Source organism: Littorina saxatilis, linkage group LG7 (assembly GCF_037325665.1).
Source record: "Littorina saxatilis isolate snail1 linkage group LG7, US_GU_Lsax_2.0, whole genome shotgun sequence".
NCBI lineage: Eukaryota > Metazoa > Mollusca > Gastropoda > Littorinimorpha > Littorinidae > Littorina > Littorina saxatilis.
In genome coordinates, this window is record NC_090251.1 from 14,362,433 (window position 1) to 14,381,820 (window position 19,388).

At 44.2% G+C, this 19,388-nt stretch overlaps 1 protein-coding gene across 3 annotated transcripts in view; it reads left to right on the forward strand.

Annotated features, from left to right (window-relative positions):
* The first annotated feature begins 401 nt into the window (after positions 1-401).
* The window catches only part of LOC138970756 (vacuolar protein sorting-associated protein 18 homolog), a 51,641-nt gene continuing 32,654 nt past the window's right edge, over positions 402-19,388 (forward strand). For all 3 annotated transcript variants that reach the window (XM_070343256.1, XM_070343257.1, XM_070343258.1), the window contains exons 1-11: positions 402-528; positions 1,162-1,280; positions 2,935-3,008; positions 5,687-5,790; positions 6,273-6,430; positions 7,474-7,558; positions 7,944-8,023; positions 8,369-8,481; positions 9,423-9,511; positions 10,155-10,259; positions 17,271-17,352. In XM_070343256.1, the coding sequence (XP_070199357.1) occupies positions 1,197-1,280; positions 2,935-3,008; positions 5,687-5,790; positions 6,273-6,430; positions 7,474-7,558; positions 7,944-8,023; positions 8,369-8,481; positions 9,423-9,511; positions 10,155-10,259; positions 17,271-17,352 (974 nt within the window). In that variant the 5' untranslated portion in view covers positions 402-528; positions 1,162-1,196. The remainder of the gene's footprint in view (positions 529-1,161; positions 1,281-2,934; positions 3,009-5,686; positions 5,791-6,272; positions 6,431-7,473; positions 7,559-7,943; positions 8,024-8,368; positions 8,482-9,422; positions 9,512-10,154; positions 10,260-17,270; positions 17,353-19,388) is intronic.

A 19,388-nucleotide genomic window follows, 5' to 3' on the forward strand; every position in this document is an offset into this window, starting at 1 on the left:
GCATTGAATTCTTTACAAACGCTGAAATCTTTTTTCTTTGGAAGACGTCAGTTAATTGGGCAAGTTACCTATTAAGACATTGAAAGCATTTACTTCGTGTTCTCAAGAGTATGTGTGTGTGTGTGTGTGTGTGTGTGTGTGTGTGTGTGTGACGTGTGTGTGTGTCAGTGTGTGTGTGTGTTTGTCAATGATTCAGATAATCAACCTTGTAGCTTTTTAGACTCACTGCATTATCAGTACACATTAATTATTACAGAAATGTTTCCAACCAACAAATGTTATCGCTAAAAAAAACCTCCTCTAAATAGTTGCTTGAAACATATCACTGAAGAGTACACAAACCAGCAATAACTTTCGATTTTCACATATCACGTGTTTGTTGCGTTTTCTGCATTTGGACGATTTCAAAGGGGCGCAACTATGCGAACTTTGCGATTCGGAACGCCTTCCTCTCATAAAATCATAACAATGAGCTAAATCCTCTGGTGAAAGACTTCACACTGCAAAATTGTCACAGCTTCTTATTAGGTATGTTATTCATAGCCAAAGCATGCTTATTTCCAGCGTACTTTTGTGCAGTTTTGGTTGTGGGTTCGCAGTCGCACACACGGGATCATGTGATGAGCCTGTGACAAGACTAACAAATTATACACAGGCGGTGTGTCTGTATTATTGCATGTAATCTATTCGTACACATTTTCCAATGCCTTTTAATATTATTAGAGTTGTACAGTACTTAAAGCCGACGTAATAAGCAATGTAATCTGAATGTAATTTTCATCACTGGCCCTTGCTTTCTCCGATTTTCTGTTCATAACCTCTGTACATTTAATTCACTTACATTTTAAGACATCATTTTCAAGACCTGATTTTCTCCGATTTAAAAAGAAAAAGGGAGTTTAATAGACCCTATCAGTATTCCAAGCTCTCGAAAATGTTAAAGCATAGCATTAAACATGTTGGTCAGCTATCTCGCGAGAACTGTGAAGGCCGAAGACAGTAAGTTACTAAGTTCTCGCGACTTTCGAAGTATTACAAAGACTGAAAGAGCATGTCTCGCGGATATCTTCCAAGAGCTGCTCAGATGCCTAAAAGGTCTATACATGATACACGAAAAGGGCATATCTAGTTTAAGCTTTCTTCTGTGGTTTCTTTTTTCAGGTCACACTCACATTGACAGTGACTGAGTGAGCATCATGGCGTCCATTTTAGACCAGTATGAGGAAGAGTCCACACGGTCTGTTTCAGGCAGATCTGTGCCAACCACACTGCAAGACATGGTGAACACATTTGTCTTGTCTATTGTTGAAATACTAGCATAATTTATGTGTGTGTCAGTGTGTGTGTGTGTGCGTGCGTGCGTGTGTGTGTGTGTTCATTACAATTTATATGATGATAATCTTACATGAATTCTCTTTTTCTGATGTCAGATTGTCACAATGTCAGACATGCAATACATGTCCAACACGATGTACTGTCTCAGATTCATATTATGTGCATAAATTATAACTATGATGTGTGTTGGTTGGCTTTAAGTTTTGTGTCAGTTTAAAGGCACAGTGATCCTCCCGTAAACCATCACAGAGCTCCCCGAGCGTCTACATACAGTACAAGCATACTTCCATTTAAACGCTCACCGAACGGGAACATCCTGGCTGCTTTCTGTCGAGCGTGAGAAATTTTCAAAGAATTTATTTTCGTGGACTTGGCCCTTTACAACAATGGCGCCTCGTTTTGGTGCTGGACGGCTGTTATGAATATCCCGGAAATCACGCCCGGACAGTAAGCCTCCCGTAAACCATCACAGATACTGTCAGGCTTTTACACACAGTACAAACACCCTTCCATTTGAACGCTCACCAAACAGGAACATCCTAGGTGCCCTACGTAAAGAGCGAGCAATTTTTAAAGAATTAATTTTGCAGATTGTCTCGAACACTTTTTGGACCCATCCTGAACTCAGGTCAAAAATGAGTTACTTCCCTTAAACTGGCGATAGCCGTGGATCGATGATTATCAGAATGTTTTTGGACCGTGGTGCGTTTTTGCGCTAGACCTAACTTTTAAAATCTAAATAATAAATTGACAGCTTGTTACACAAACATTCTTTAATCATAAAAGAATTCTTTTTTCATCAAGACAAGATCAGTGCAATTCAAAGTTGTAAAAGCCTTTGAAAAAAGAAAAGCCCGGAAGCAGGGTCACGCAAGGGTCGTAGCAGACGACGGTTTATGCGGCATATCGCCGTTCCTCTCAACAGTCAAAAGCCATCGCTAGAGTTCTTGTGAACCACAGCCGTTTGTTTCGTGCATAAAAACGTGCTATTGTAGATAAGCTCACATCGAGTCGCATTCAAATGACTAACTGACGACTACATTGTGAAAAAGGGAAACTGGATCACACGGGTTCACGATGGCTCAGGGGTAAGATAAACCACGCAAAAATAAATTCTTTGAAAATTGTTCGCTCTTTACGGAGGGCACCTAGGATGTTCTCAATCGGTGAGTGTTTAAATGAAAGGGTGTTTGTACTGTGTGTAAAAGCCTGACCGTATCTGTGATGGTTTACGGGAGGCTTACTGTGCCTTTAACTTTTACATGGGTCTATATAAGTAATGAGAGGGCCCTCGTGTTTTGTTTTCTGGCAGGAGTTTTTTGGAATTGCAGCTGTTCTTTCATGAATTAATTAAGTAATGGACAGTTGAACTTGAATTGTGAGGCGTCCTGTGTTTGGGAGACCGTCCTTTCATCCTATGTGTTTTACATGTATAACACTTACAGGCGCCACTGTATCAACAATTCTGACTTATGATCCTAGCTGTTCAAGAACTATCACAGTATCAGAATGTTACCACTCAACTAAAACATTCTTGTACTTGCAGTGTAACACTATAGTGACTTATTATGTATGAATTACTGGGGTGTTTTTTTTCAGATGATGCCAGGGTTTATCGAAAAGAAAATGGAGAGTGAGGAACCAATTTTCAGCAGAGTGAAACTGAATTACAAGTAAGTATTAAGACTAGGAGTAGCACGCATTTTATTTTGTACAAATTGATGGGAATGCAGAAAAAGATCTTCATACAAATCCAGATTGTCTGTGGTATTTGGTGTGTCTGTAAATGTAATATAAAAAAAAGGCAACAACATGGAAAAAGGGTTTGAATTTCTATTATAAAACAAGAGGCGAAGCCTTCAAGGCTCCCGTAAGAAATCAACAAACAGTAACATAACACAAACTCACTCACTCCGTAACACACACACACAAACACACACACACACACACACACACACACACACACACACACACACACACACACACACACACACACACACGCACACACACACACACAGTTAAAACTAACGCATCATATCAACCCCATGTATAATTTTCAAAAGAAGGCAAACAGATAAAATGACTAGGATAATAGGTTAGGTACCTGCCATGTGGGCACTTTTTCCACTGCTGTCCTCAGTCCTATACTTTTCATCAAGACTTGTCACCATGCCGAGTAGATCTAAATTCGGAAGTCTTCATGTGGCTGAGGCATATCTGACATAGCGTCGATCTTGTTGTAGGTTAACCTCCTTTCTGAAACAAATGGCAAAATGCGATTAGTTATGATGACTACAACCTACACAAATATAAACAGTGTTTTGAAACAGAATAGTCAGGTTATACAAGCCACTTTACCTATGCAGCATGGTAACCCTACAATATGCGAAACATGTCGACTGCAGCAGCCTGGTTCTTAAAATAATTCTGACGGTCAACACAGCCAGAAATGCCAACAAAGACAAGAAAGCTGTGGCAAGGTAAGCTTACCAAACGTTACATAGCGAATCATATGATAGTGCGTAAACAGCAAACAGTAGATCTACAATCAAAGAGAGGATCGAGTCTGGAATGAAACGCGATACAGATCTAGCATTCAAAAACTGTCTTTCACGTTCAAGGAAGTTGTTGCAAAGTACTTAAGACTTACTAAATTGTACAGACAAAACCATGACAGTGCATGTTTTGAATCTGAGGAAAAAATCGTGATCATTTTGACTTTGAGAACAGATTCATTCCGTTTCCTTATATCTGCATGTTCAAGTAAATGGTGGACAGTTTTTTTCGGGCAGAGTAAACTTAACTTGAGACTCTACTGCAAGTCTTGAAATTCACATAAATCGAACCACGAGCAAAGACATCCAAACATTACAGGCACTTTAGATCAACTCATTTCACTAGAGGTGACTGCCTAGCACTGTGTTTGACATCCGTGTCTGCTGAAATAAAAAGAAATTAAAACAAAACGGATTAACAGTAGGTGACACGTTATCAGAGTGGGAGACACTAGATCTGTCTCTGAACTTACCGGGATACGGCTGCAAGATCGACACTGACCGTGCCGCGCTTTCGACAGCTCTTCCTCGCGTGGACATTGGAAACACGCTGTGCAGATCAAATTGTAGGAAATCTCCCTTTGGTATCTTCTTTATTTACTTTTCTGGAGCTTAGAAACCGAACAACATGAAATCGTCTTCCCCGGCGAATCGGCGAGGTGAGAACTGGACCACAATCCTTCGCGCGACCCCTGACCTGATCTTGACACCTGACCTGCCGTCTACATGCCAAACACGACACAAATCAGTCAACTGCTTGTACCCCTTCAAAACCCCCCACCACCCGTTTTCTTTGGATACACGCTTTAACTACACACATGCCGACACAATGTTGATCATTGCTTCAATAATTTGAAGATGGTGCTTGAAAATTAACCACGTGAAATGAGTATTTCGGTGTTTAGCCAAAAATGTTAAAGTTTCTACCACAGACATACACACATACATACATACGCACGCACGCACGCACGCACGCACGCACAGACAGACAAAGTTTACCATCGCATAGGCTACACTTACGTGAGCCAATGATTCTTTTTGTGGTCTATTGGCTGTTTGGTTAAGAAGTTCGCAAAAAGATCATCAGTTGTAGTACCTGCGAGAACAGTAGACTATACACAGCATGGTACCAATAACATTTGGCATCTGTTAAAAATGAAATTGATTTGAAATGTGTGTTACATTACTTTCCATACCTAGAGCAATCAAGGGTGACAAGATAACAAGGTTTAAGAAGACATTAGATTTAATTTTGTCTGAGACCTACTGATGAGTGAATGACTGTTTGATTATACTGAAGAATGCAGGGTTCATTCAGATTTTTTTTTAAAAATTCATAGAGCAAAGGAACTTGTCATCTGGCACCTAAAGAATATAAGACACATTATAACACCTCGAAAGCAATCATAAGGCCAAAAAAAAAGAGTCTGTTTGCGGTAACCCGATCGACCCTATTTTTTTCGCGCGACCGTAGATTTTTTTTTGGCATTTAGGAGGAAAAAAAAAGAAAATCTTTGCAAAATAACGTAAAAATATGGTTTTTTTGGGAAAAAATAAAAAGATAAAAAAATCCCAACCTACCGACCCTATTTTTTTGGCCAATGTTACCGTAAACAGACCCTTTTTTTTGGCCTAACCCCCCCCCCCATTCAATCCCCAGAGTGAGTGTGAACTGTGATGTATTCACTCACGTTCCAGCAGTAACTCTCACTTATCAGTGTCTATATTAGAGAGCTATAATTTCAATATGTTTCTCAATCTGAATTTTAAATGAACTTTTTCGGTATTATTTGCAGACCAAATGCTACAATTACTCATCTGTGTGCTGGGAACAACACACTGGTTGTGGCTCAGTCAACAAACATTCTGGTCCGGGTGGAGATTGAGTCACAGACAACATGTGAGTTTTTTTAGTTTTTTTTTTTTTTAGATTGTAGTGTGGAGGGCTTAGTTTGACCTTTCACGTTCAGAACTGTGTTTCTGTTGGCATGTGTATGCGTGCATGTATAAGCGCAAGATTTACAACCTCATGGTACCTCCAAATCAGTGTGTGTGTGTGTGCGTGTGTGCATTCATTTGTGTGTGTGTTGGTGTCAGTGTGTGTGTACATGTCTTTGTCTGTGTCTGTTTGTGTTCAAACATGAAATGGTCGCTGCTCCTAGAAGGGATCAAATAAGCAAACAATAAACTGCTGCTGACTTTGACTGTAAAACAGGTGAGTGGTACCTGACAGAATACAAAAATCACACGCATGTTTTGAACTTCTTCAAACTGAGATACCCTGTTTGGAATGCTTTTTAATTGATGTATTAGCTTTTTCTCCTTATAACTAGAAGTAAATTGGTCATTAACAGCATCTGAAAGTTTGTGCATGTTTCACAGCGGAGATAGAGCTTCCAAGCCCCGTGACGGACAGAGTGCATCAAATATTTCTGGACCCCACGGGGCGGCATCTGATCGTGTCCATGAATTCTCAGGACAACTACTACATCTCTCTGGGAACATCCACCAAAAAGCCAAAGCCCATCGCGAAACTCAAGGTGAACTGTTAATAAACTTGTTTTCAAGAAATTGTGTGAGTCTCGGAGCTCAGGTGCTTTAGGTTTAGACTGGTGGTAATGACAGATTGGCTACGCATGAGTTTTCCAGAAATAACTGTCAGAATTAGATAAGATAAGATAAGAACACTTTAATGTCCATTTTAATTTTTTGGAAATTTTTCTTTTGGCACCACATCGCATTTAGAATTGTAAGCGATGTGGCAGAGAAAGAGTCCCTTTTACTAACCCAAGCTGTTTAACGAGCAACTAGCTCGCTACTGGCTGGGTTTTACCTGTCATTGGGCGATCAACAGAGTCTGATGTGTATGTTATGCAGTGTACGCTTACAGACTTTGTTAATTGTCGTTATGACAGGTTAAAGCCGGCCAGTAGCGATCGAGCTTGTTGCTCGTTTGTGAGTGTAAAAGTTTGGGTTGGTAATATAGGCTCTTACTCTGCCACACCACTTAAAAATCCTGAACATCGTCTATTACCACAAGTTTTGGTGAAAATGAGTGTTCCTGTAGTGTTAACAAAAGTTCAGGTACACATCTGCACTTTGCTGTCTTTCATTATGATCACAGGAGGGAATGTGATTATGCCTGTCCGGTAGTCTCAAATAATGGGAGATTTCCTTCTATCTTGTGTAGTTTACGTACAGAAATTGCACTGAATAAAGTAGGAAACTGTAACACGCAATAGTTGGTTCAATTTAGGCCAGTTTCACATACACACAAAATTGGCCTAGTTCTGTCTTGCGGTTTCTGCAGTTTCGAGGGTGATTCAAAATGTCAAACCTTAGTGTGGTACGTGTGTATGAAAATTAAATTAAAATACTACGAGCTGGAGTTGGTAGTTAGTAACAGAGAAGACCTAAAATCAGGGTCTTCACAAGTACATTAGCAAGCAAGCATGCAAATTAGTGAATAAACTTGATGACATTGAACGATAGAAATCGAGCATATGAGCTGAGTCATTTGGACAGATTTTTTGGCAAGTTATATTTAACTAAATCAAAATAATGCTTGTTTATTTTTTTCCAGGGTCATTTACTTGAAGCGGTCGGTTGGAACTGGCAGAATGCTAATGAAAAATCTACAGGAGCCATTTTGATTGGTACTAGCAAAGGTGAGAAAAGAAAATAGCATGCTGTGTGTCACAAACTGAGGAATAATATTGTTATAGATACCAAACTGATAGAAACTGAGAAAAATGATCTGTTTATGTATACAGAAATGGCGTAGATCCTGAAGCAGACTCATGTTGCTTTTCTGTCCTTGAGCATTCCACCCCACAGCCACATTAAAGCTTTTGAAGCTGCCAAAAGATAGTTTTTACCATCTCTTGCGCATTTCCGAAGATATAGATTGAGTACTGATTGTTTTCTCTTAGATTTAACTTTCAGCATTGTTGTGCCATGAATGAGATATTGTTCTTGTCATGTCTCCTATGCAGTTTGAGGAGGAATGTTCAAATCTGCTGTGCATTGTACTTTGTTTTTCATTCATTTCAGGCTTGATATTTGAAACTGAGCTCACACAGTTTGAAGACAGCAGATTTTTCCAAGGCAACATTGAAATCTATCTGAAACAGGTGAGTGAAAAAGAAAGAGAGACTGTGAATATGAGGTTGCTTAACATGTAAGTATGGGTATACAATTTACTGGATTTACATAAATTTTTGTTTTATATTTATCCCCGAGTATAGGAGACTTCAGATTTGTTTTCGTATGTCTTTTTCTTTTTGTTCATTTAATTCATTTTTGTTTTTGTTTGTTTGATTTGTTATTTTAAAGTTTCACGTTGCTTATCTTTTTTGTTGTTGATTGTTTTCGGGATTGTTTTGTAAGTGCGTTGGTTAGTTTCATTCTCCATAGGTTTTAGCTTGAGCCAGCATTGTTACATATGAGATCATCGTCTGATTCTCCTTGCTTTCCAGCTGTTCAACCTTGGGAGGGAAAAGATGGAGCCTGTCACCGGGTTGCAGTTTGACCGCATGCCCTGTGCAGATCTGGCTGTCTACAAGTACTATATTCTGGCCACCACACCGGGGTAAGTCAGTGAGAGTGACATAGGGAGGGGGGGGTAGGGGGCTGGGGCGAGTGGGCGTTGTAGGAATAAAAATGTGGGAAATTAGCGGAATGAATAAATGAAGAAGGATGCAGATCCTACATTCTTGCACCCATACCAGGGTAAGTCAGTTAGAGTGAAAAAGAGAGGGGTGGGGCGGGGGGGGGGGGGGGCGCACGGAGGAGTAATGAGAATGTGGGAATGGGGAAAAATGAATAAAAAAAGAAGAATGCAGATACTACATCCTGGTAACCCTGTTATAGAGATATATGGATGGTGATAAAGAGTGGGTGGGGGTAGTCGTCAAGGGAGGGAAGGGGGGGGGGGGGTGTATAGAGGGGAAAGGGGCAAATAAGTGAATGAAGAAGAATTCATAATAACAAAACCTTGTACAGTACGTCAAACCTGCCCGGGTGACCACCTCTTCATAACAACCACCTACCAATAAGAACCACCCAAGAGGTTCCCCGGCAAGGCTTGTTCTTAATAATTCACCTGTCCATAGTGGCCACCTGTCCATACAGACCAGTTTTGGTTGGTCCCTTGGCTGGTCGTTACAGACAGGTTTGACTGTTTTTGTACAGGACTTTTTTTATTTGTGAAAAAATGCTTTGTCATGACCAGGGTTAGGTTCTTGGATGGGAAGTCATAGTTCTTCTTGCACAGTGGTTGCTGTGACTTCAAGCGATTTGCTGAGGCAGAACAAGATTCATGTTGTGCAGCAGAATGGCTAAAATGCATACACACATTATAAATGCACTATTAACACAAAAGGTTGCAATGAGCACTACCTCTGTTGCTGTTATTGCCTTGTTCTTGTGAAACACTCCAGGTCTCTAGCACTTCACTTCCATTTGAGAAGACGATGAGGGAGTTTTCAGGGCACAGGCATATTCTGATAAGGGACTTTATTGCAATTTCAGGCGCCTGTACCAGTTCATTGGCAATGTGTCAACCAGCGCTGAACCTCCCATGTTCACCCCTCTGTTTCAACCCTATGAGAGTGGATCTGGTAAGTTTTCAATAGCAAGAGATCATTGCTTTCTTTTTCTGAACCAGAAGAAACCTCCCCAGTCTGTGTCTCTGTCTGTCTGTCTGCTGGCTGTACATCTGTCTGTCTGTCTGTCTGACTGTCTGCCTGTCTGTCTGTCTGTCTCTCCCTCTCTGTTCTGTGTTGCCTCTTTGAACTTGCTGTGTGAAGATTATTTCACAATAGACAATGTTCGGAAATAACTCTTTCACGTTTTTATGGGTTGTGGAGAGTTGCTTTCCCTTGTTTCCATTGAAACACTGAGGCAAGCCTACCGTGTCGCGTGTATTTTGCCTCGGTGCTTCTATGGATAAGCAATGAAAAAAAAATATGAAAAAAAGCACCTGTTCCGCAGCCCATAAAAACCTGACAGGAGTTATTTCCGGAATTTGTATGTAAGTATCTGTCTATGCATGCTGGTTTTTGTTGTTGTCTGTGTATCATAGGCAGGCACAGCAAACCAATTTGAACAAAAAACCAACATGAAACAACATAAAGAAACAAAATTGTTGAAGCATCAAAGACATTCTTCAAAATAGAGAGGTATTATTGGCTGTGTTTGAGAGCAGTATGAAGTGTATTTCAGCTGTACACAGGCCATTCTTGATGGAAAATTCCATTACAGACCACCCGCAGTTCCTCGAGTTGCCCGGAAACTTTGGCTACAGTGACCTTCACCTCTTCTTCCCCAAATTCCGGCAACCAGCTCAGACTTTTGCCTGGCTCACAGGTTTGTGTTTTGCACATCTATATGCATGTTGTTTTTGTCTTGTGTGTTTGTTGTCACCTCAAAATTTGCATTTACCTTACAGTCCTTGCTCAATCTGATGCTTCAAAATTTACATTTTCAGTTTAGATTTGATTTACGGTTAAACCACACTTTAAAGACACACAAGGCCTTTTTTAAGATTTTCTGTTTATAATGTCTGGAAATGTATACAGTAGAACCCCCCCTTTTAAGACCTCCCAATTTAAAACACCCCCCCCCCCCCCCCTTTTAAGACTGTTTTCTCAGATTTTCTGTTCACAGCCTCTGTATATTTACCCCCATTTTAAAACTCACTCCTTTTTAAGACCCAAATTTAATCACATATTCTTACTCCAATTCTTATGAATGCATTGACTTTAGTCCCACATGCTAGATGTCGAAAAACCTCTCAAATTACCTGCCCTTAGTAGGGTGGTAACCAAGCTAAAAGCGACGCCATAGCCGTTGCTATGGCCTGACCTTGCTCGGTTACCCATAACACCCTGCGCACCACGTGAGCGCCAGCATCCGTAATAATCATTCTCGACTTTCGACAACACACGGTGGACGTGTCAGAATTTCGCTCTCACTTTTGGCCTTCACATGCCTGCTTGTCCGTGAGACTAGCCGGTTTCCTGTGGGTCTACCTGTCAGTCTACCTTTTGGTGAGATCTTTCCTGTTTATGTTTGGTTGAATGGTGTTAGCTTTGTGTTGAACATGCACGCAGAAGTTTTTTGTTCTGGGTGACTGTTTTTCGCCGGTCTTAAAATGGCCGACAACAAAGCTAAACTCGGCGCGAGACTGGAAGGTGGCAAAGCTCTTAGCCTGGTTTAGTAACTATTCCTAAGAGTAGCCTAAGAACTTTGATTTGCCTATTATGCGGGTCGTAGATCCGTCAAACAGCACTTCTTTTTATGTTCCTATCCCTCCGAGGGTGGGTTCAGTTCTTTCACAGCTCGCTTCCCCTGTTGGGGTTAATCAGCCTTTAGGCTCCTTATAGACTTTTTGTTGGATCGTCGTCGGTGCGACTGATGGGGGGGGGGAGTGGCCGTGTGGCTATTCTTTCCCCTTTCTCTGTGTAAGAGGAATCAGTCAATGTCCTCCTTTTGGGGGGACTTAACGATGTTTTGTGTCTATATTCTCGGCTGTTTCAGGCGCGATCGGCGGTTCCCGCCCTCCCGTTTCGTCAGCTTCGCACTGTGGCCTAGTGCAAATGGCCTGTTCGGTTCAGCCCGTTTTTTGCCTCTGGTGGCTCTGGGCTGTTCTCGAGCACCCCTTCCTTTTAGGAGGGGGGGCCTGCTCCCTGCCTGCGTCTAACCACTCTGATTACCGCCGGTACTTCACAGTGTGTTACGCAGCCCCCCGCCATTGGGGGGGGATAGGGGGGCGCTCCTGCGTCGCACCGTCGCCTGGTGCAAACGGCCAGCTCGGTTCAGTCCTTTCTGCCACTGGTAGGCTGGGTTGTTCGCGAGCACTCTCTCCGTAAGGAGAGGGGGCCTGCTTCCTCTCTTTCTCTTCCCGCTCAGCTTGCTTTTAGCACTGCTGCGGTGGGAAGTCAGCTCTCTCCCCTGGTGGGAGAGGGAGAGGGGGGGCATGGTAAGTCGCAGCCTGGCCTTGGCCATCCCTGTCCCATTGGGGGCGGGGGGGCTGCTGCTTCCTCTCTTTTCTCTTCCCGCTCGGCTTGCTTTTAGCACTGCTGCGGTGGGAAGTCAGCTCTCTCCCCGGGTGGGAGAGGGAGAGAGGGGGCTCGGTAAGTCACAGTCTGGGCTTGTCCCACTCTGCCCTTTGCGGGCAGGGGGCTGTGTTAGCTTCCCACCCTTTCCCGCCCCCCGGGCGCGTTGGGGTGGCGGCTTTCCAGGCTACGTTACATACCCCTTCTCTGCTCCATTTGGGGCAGGGTGGGGGGGTGTCAGTGGCTCACTCTTTCCCGCCCGCTGGGCAGGATTGGGTGGGCGCTGTTGGACTGTCTTCACAGTCTGTGCCTCTATTGTCCTGGCCCGACAGTCGTCCTCCTCCCCTATCGGGTTGTGTGGTCGGTGGGCTATAGGATTACGGCAGGTGGACGGAGGGGGGTCGGCCGTTTTTCGGTTCGTCTCTCTCCGTCGCTCTTACTGCTGCGACGAGCCACCCCCCTCCTCATCTGGGGGTGGCTTGGCTCAGGCCTTGCTACACAGTGGGGGTGCTATGTACGGCTTTCCAGGCTACCTTACATACTCCTTCTCTGCTCCGTTTGGGGCAGGTGGCTGTGTTAGCTGCCCGCGCTTGTCGCGGGTAGCGGTCGCGAAACAATGAGCTTGACTCTCTTTTGTTCTCGGCAGGGTGTCTCGCACAGTGGTCAGGGAACAATGAGCTTTGCTCCGTTTTGTTCTCTGCACGGGCTGTGCCGGCTGGCTACATGGTCAGGCGGAGACAGAACGTACCCTTTCTCTCCAGTCTCCCATTCTTTGTGTTCACAATGATCTGCAGGGACTCGGCTTTAGTATCGCCTGGCCGGTGGTCATTGTCCGTAGCCAGCGTAGGTCACCCCCCCCCCCCCCTCCTAGGGGTGGGTGAGTGATAGGGCTACTTGACTTCGGCAGGTGGACGAGCGGGGATCGGCCGTTTACGGCCGTTTCTCTGTTTCAGTCCTTACCCCGTCTTGGGGTTACGGCTGTGCTGGACCGCCCCCCTCCCCACTTGGGGTGGGTTGTGGTCATACCAGGTAGTCTGGTTCTTAGCACTGAGATGCTTCTCTCGCACAGCGGGTGGGGTAAGACGCGCCGGGCCCGGCTTTGTCTTGCTTTTCCACTCTCTCTTCTTCTTGGCAAAGATCTGTGCCAGTTACCAACCCCTCTTCCCCCCACCTCGTGTTCAGGTGGGCGGTTTTGGGTTGGCAGTCAGAGACTGATCACGCTTTTCATCCACACTCTTGGCGGGTTATTGGCAGGAGATTTAGTGCGCGACCTCCCCTGCCTCCCCTCCTTTTGTGTTTTACACAACTGGTGGTTAGGTTCGGACTTCTCGTTTAAGGAGGGGTTGCCTACTGATTGTAGGCTTCCCATACATAGAGCGGCTGCTGTTGCAGTTTACTTTGGCCCGGATAGGTTGGGGGTGTCTCTCTTCCTTCCTCTTCCGGGATGCCCTTGGGTTTTCACAGGCTTTCTCGCAATTTGTTTCATTTGCTGAGTCTGCGGTGATTGCCTGCCACATGCCACACTTTTTGGCTTGATCCGCACCTTAGGATAGTGGTCTTCAGCCTACACCTTTCCCGCTGCTTTTTACGCAGGGGACTGCTGGCTTCGGGGTTTCAGGCTGCTTCGTCCTCACTTTTAGTGCGGAAGAAGATAGCAGGGAATTTTTCAGGCTCAGGGTCTGATCCGGACTTTTTTATGGCCAGGGGTTAGTTTCTGGCTTCTCTTACAGACCACAGGGAACATGGAGTTTTCATGATATTACTCCTCCCTCTCCTCTCTGGAGGAGATAGGATGGCATGGTTTGGAGTTTTTTGCTTTGGCTGAGACTCTCTTCTGTGTTTTCTTATAGGCAATTTTATCCTCCCGGAGCGCTCTTTTGAGTTAGGGAGGATGCCTTGGATAAGGCTTTAGCCAGGCTGCTGGCAGCTTGGGCTAGGGTCGTCACGGAGCGGAGTGGTTTCTCTGTGACGTTTTAGGCCCACACTGTTTTGGCTTGGTGTGATCTCCTTCCTTTACAAGGGGTTTGATTTCATGCTGGTTGCAGGAAGCAAGGGTCAGGCTTTTTCGGGGGTTGTTGAAACCTACTCAATAGCTGGAATCTTTCCCTTCCTTCTTGGACCTCTGGCAGCGCATTTAGGCGCTCCCAGTTGCAAAGGGGTGTTTTGGTTCAGTGTCGCCTCCCTCTCTGCGGGAGGTGGGTCGGCATGGGCTAGAGCTTTCAGCTTTGGCTGAGATTTTCCTCAGTGCTCTCACATGAGCTTTCCTTCTGTGTTTCTGCACACAGGAAAGGGCTCGGTTTCTGGGGGTGTTGGTCTCTGGACTTTCTCGGGGGCTGGTTGAGCTTTTTCAAGGTCAATCAGCTTGTCAGCTGCACTTTCTTTTGGTGTTGAACCAGGTTTTTTGCCTGGTGCTCTCAGTAACCAGGCTAAATTCCGAGCTGTCCTTATCCCAGGTTTTTTACCTGGGCATGCTGTTCGACTTTGTCTCTTGGAAGGTTTATTCTTCACACAAGAGAGAATAGGGAGGCTATAAGCTCTTTTCACTGCCAGACTGGCACGAGAGCAGGCCTCTGCGGGGTCTTTAGACCTGATCTTCGGTCGGACGGTATCGATAGCTATACTGGCTCTCTAGTCTTTCCTCAAGTTTTTTGGGGGGTTCGGCCTCTCAGGTCTGGGACATGAGGGTCCTCCTCCAGAGTGGGTTCCTCCACTCGGGAAGGTGGCTGGAATCCTTTTGGATCGCTCAGGGGACTTTTTTCCCTAGCTCTGTTTCCCCCTGGACTTAGACCGCTTTTTGGATGCGTTTTCGTCTAGATGGGGCCTGCAATGGTGATTGCAGTCTTGAGGCTGTGATGTAGACGTGAATCCTTGGGCTTCTCTTTTGCCTGAGGTTAGGAGCAGTGGCTCTTAGTCTACTAGCCTTTCCTTTTTTGCTATTTACAGGCATGGCCTGTTGCATTCGGGCAATTCTTCTGTTGCTTCTTATGTGAACTAGCTGGGGTGAGCAAGTTCTCGCTCCCTGTCAGACAGAGTATAGGGGATTCTGATTGGGTTTCACACTAAATCATTTTTCTCAGGGGAATTTCTCCCCGGCCAGCTCTGCGATCTGGCCGACTCGCTCAACAGGTCCTTTCAGGGCTTGCACAGGGGTTGGCCCTTCTGCTGACGGGTCTGGAGGCGTGCTGTTTGTGTTTTAGATCATGGATTCTGACTCTGGTCTTTGGGAACGAAGCATATATTTCCTCCACTTTTTCTGTGTATGCTCCTTTTTTGGCCCCCTTGGCCAATTGGGGATTTAGAGCGGGGGTGCAACTCCTTAGCGCCCCTCTCTCAAGCCAGGTGGTTTTTCACCTCTGTTTCAGTTTTTGGCTTTGGGCAGCTGGGCCTCTTCTTTGAGGTTCCGGCTTATCGGCTATCTCAGCTGTTTTGAAACAAATAGGCCTCTCTTCTGTTGCTCATGGCGCTCTTGTCGGCATGATCAAGGGACCTTGTTTTACGAGGTTTAGAGGCTCCCCCTTGTTTAGCGCGTGGGACTTTGTTCTACTTACTCTGGGCCTCAGCCCTATAGGGCGGTGAGGCGCATGCGTTTTTGGGGTTTGCCAGAGGATGTAGCCTTAGGGCTTTTGGTTCCGTTTGTTCACGGTTTTTGGCCAGGTTTTGGGGTTTCAGAAACCTGGTCAATATCCTCTGGTGTTTGATTCCCTCCTCTTGGGAGGATTATCGCTCCGGGAGATTCGGATTTTCTAACTGTCTGGTTGGACTTTTTTAATCCCTTTTTTGACGTTACTGTCTTTTGGAACCACGAGCTTTAGTAGCTCAGGTTCTTATTTCTTTACAATGGAGCGAAAGAGACGTCTTTTATTTGTCTCTCTCTAGGGGCTCTGCTACATTCATAGGACAGTCCTATGAGTGGTGCGTTCCGAACAGGGGGGGGGGGGGGGGCGTTCAGTCCTCCCTCTATTCCTTTTCAGGCGTTCGGGAGTCTGGTGTTCTTCTCGGGCTGGTGGTGTTCCTCTCGCCTATGCGAGGTTTGCCAACAGCTCGGGTACAGTTTTTGTGCTTCTTTTATTGCCGTGTTGCGTTCTGGTCGCCTAGGCGAAGCTTGGCAAACGGCTTACTGGAGATCAGATGATGTGTTCATCGGTTTCTATCTTCGGGATATCTCCTGCACGCGGCTTGTTGGCTCCAGTTCATTGCTGGTTTTAGTTGCTGCAGGGCAGGTTCTTACAAGGACATAAGTAGGTTCCCTCCACCTTTAGGAGGAATCTGCATTCATAAGAATTGGAGTAAGAATATGTGATTAAATCGAAAATTTTTAATTAAATTTTGATTTAATATAATATACTTACCCAATTCTTATAGTTAATACCCTCCCATCCGTCCCCGCTGGATTATGTCCTTGGGGGTTTGTTTGACTAATAGTCTCGAATGATTATTACGGATGCTGGCGCTCACGTGGTGCGCAGGGTGTTATGGGTAACCGAGCAAGGTCAGGCCATAGCAACGGCTATGGCGTCGCTTTTAGCTTGGTTACCACCCTACTAAGGGCAGGTAATTTGAGAGGTTTTTCGACATCTAGCATGTGGGACTAAAGTCAATGCATTCATAAGAATTGGGTAAGTATATTATATTAAATCAAAATTTAATTAAAAATTTTCGATTTTCTCGAATTTTTTGAGGTCTTAAAAGGGGGGTTCCACTGTAGCTCCATTTTAAGATTCTCACCTGGTAAGACCTGATTTTGTGGTGGTCTTACAGGCAGTTTCTACTGTATTACTGACATTGACAGAAGAGAGAAAGAAAAGGGCATGCAGCTGTGTCATCAGTTTGTTTGTTTGTTTGTTCATGGGCTGAAACTCCCACGGCTTTTACGTGTATGACCGTTTTTTTTACCCCGCCATTTAGGCAGCCATACGCCGCTTTCGGAGGAAGCATGCTGGGTATTTTCGTGTTTCTATAACCCACCGATCTCTGACATGGATTACAGGATCTTTTTCGTGCGCACTTGGTCTTGTGCTTGCGTGTACACACGGGGGTGTTCGGACACCGAGGAGAGTCTGCACACAAAGTTGACTCTGAGAAATAAATCTCTCGCCGAACGTGGGGACGAACTCACGCTGACAGCGGCCAACTGGATACAAATCCAGCGCGCTACCGACTGAGCTACATCCCCGCCCTTGTGTCATCAGTGATGTGATGAATAAAGTTTGTTTGTACACGCACACATACAATATACGTGTGTGTGCGGACATGCGTGTGTGTGCGTGCATACACACATATGTAAATGTTAACACTTTCCTATCTACTCTCTATTTTACAGGTCCAGGAATCTATTTTGGGAACATTGACGTGACGGGATCAGCTGGCCCAAACTCTGTCATCACCAATGCCAAACTAATACCGTATCCTTTTTGAGTCACTTGAGAAAAAGTGACTCTATGTAATCGGTCAGTGTTAGTCTGTCCGGCCGGCCGGCCGGCCGGCCGTCCGTAGACACCACCTTAACGTTGGACTTTTCTCGGAAACTATCAAAGCGATCGGGCTCATATTTTGTTTAGTCGTGACCTCCAATGACCTCTACACTTTAACGATGGTTTCGTTGACCTTTGACCTTTTTCAAGGTCACAGGTCAGCGTCAAAGGAAAAATTAGACATTTTATATCTTTTCTCGGAAACTATCAAAGCGATCGGGCTCATATTTTGTTTAGTCGTGACCTCCAATGACCTCTACACTTTAACGATGGTTTCGTTGACCTTTGAACTTTTTCAAGGTCACAGGTCAGCGTCAAAGGAAAAATTAGACATTTTATATCTTTGACAAAGTTCATCGGATGTGATTGAAACTTTGTAGGATTATTCTTTACATCAAAGTATTTACATCTGTAGCCTTTTACGAACGTTATCAGAAAAACAAGGGAGATAACTAGCCTTTTCTGTTCGGCAACACACAACTTAACGTTGGGCTTTTCTCGGAAACTATAAAAGTGACCGGGCTCAAATTTTATGTGAACGTGACTCATTGTGTTGTGAATAGCAATTTCTTCCTGTCCATCTGATGCCTCATATAATATTCAGAACTGCGAAAGTGACTCGATCGAGCGTTTGCTCTTCTTGTTTTATATTTAGTCAAGTTTTGACTAAATATTTTAACATCGAGGGGGAATCGAAACGAGGGTCGTGGTGTATGTGCGTGTGTGTGTCTGTCTGTCTGTCTGTCTGTGTGTGTGTGTAGAGCGATTCAGACTAAACTACTGGACCGATCTTTATGAAATTTGACATGAGAGTTCCTGGGTATGAAATCCCCGAACGTTTTTTTCATTTTTTTGATAAATGTCTTTGATGACGTCATATCCGGCTTTTCGTGAAAGTTGAGGCGGCACTGTCACGCCCTCATTTTTCAACCAAATTGGTTGAAATTTTGGTCAAGTAATCTTTGACGAAGCCCGGACTTCGGTATTGCATTTCAGCTTGGTGGCTTAAAAATTAATTAATGACTTTGGTCATTAAAAATCTGAAAATTGTAAAAAAAAATAAAAATTTATAAAACGATCCAAATTTACGTTTATCTTATTCTCCATCATTTGCTGATTCCAAAAACATATAAATATGTTATATTCGGATTAAAAACAAGCTCTGAAAATTAAATATATAAAAATTATTATCAAAATTAAATTGTCGAAATCAATTTAAAAACACTTTCATCTTATTCCTTGTCGATTCCTGATTCCAAAAACATATAGATATGATATGTTTGGATTAAATTACATATTCTTACTCCGAATCACATAAAGCATTTGACTACGTCTGAGATGCTAGGTACTGAAAAAACGCTACCCATCAAAAAACAACAAAGGGAAGCGACCCCTACCAAAAAGCTTGAATAGCTATGGTAACAGCCAGGTTCCCTGGGAGTTACCTCCCATATAGCTACTTCCTCTCTGTCACCACGTGACCGCTCATACTGACTTCAGCGTCTTGCAGAGAGGTTGTGTTGGAAATTTTGCGCGCTTTCTGTGGCTGCCTTTGGTGGAGTTGTTCACTTGCCGGCCACGTAACCCATCGTTCTCCTGTCAGGGCTTCGTTTGGTGAGCCCGTTCTGTTTTTTCTGTGGTTTTTGTTCGTTTTCGCCTGCTGTTGCTGATATTTTGTCCCTTGGACTCTGTGTGTCAGTAACACGTGCGTGTTGCCATTTTGCTTCTGTCAGCTTGGCTGACTTGCTGTCTGTGGCGTTTAACCTGTGCTTGTTCACTGTTTTGTTGCAAGTTTGGTTTGTTTCTGCGTGTTAGTTACTGCTTGCGGTTCGTGTTTACGTTCATTTTCAGTAACTTTCCTTGTGAAATTTTTTGCTTGTTTACGTTTTCGTTGTTCGTCAGCATGGCTGATCCAGACAAACGTAAGGGTAAATCCGATTTGAAGGGCAAAGTGAAACCTAAATCTT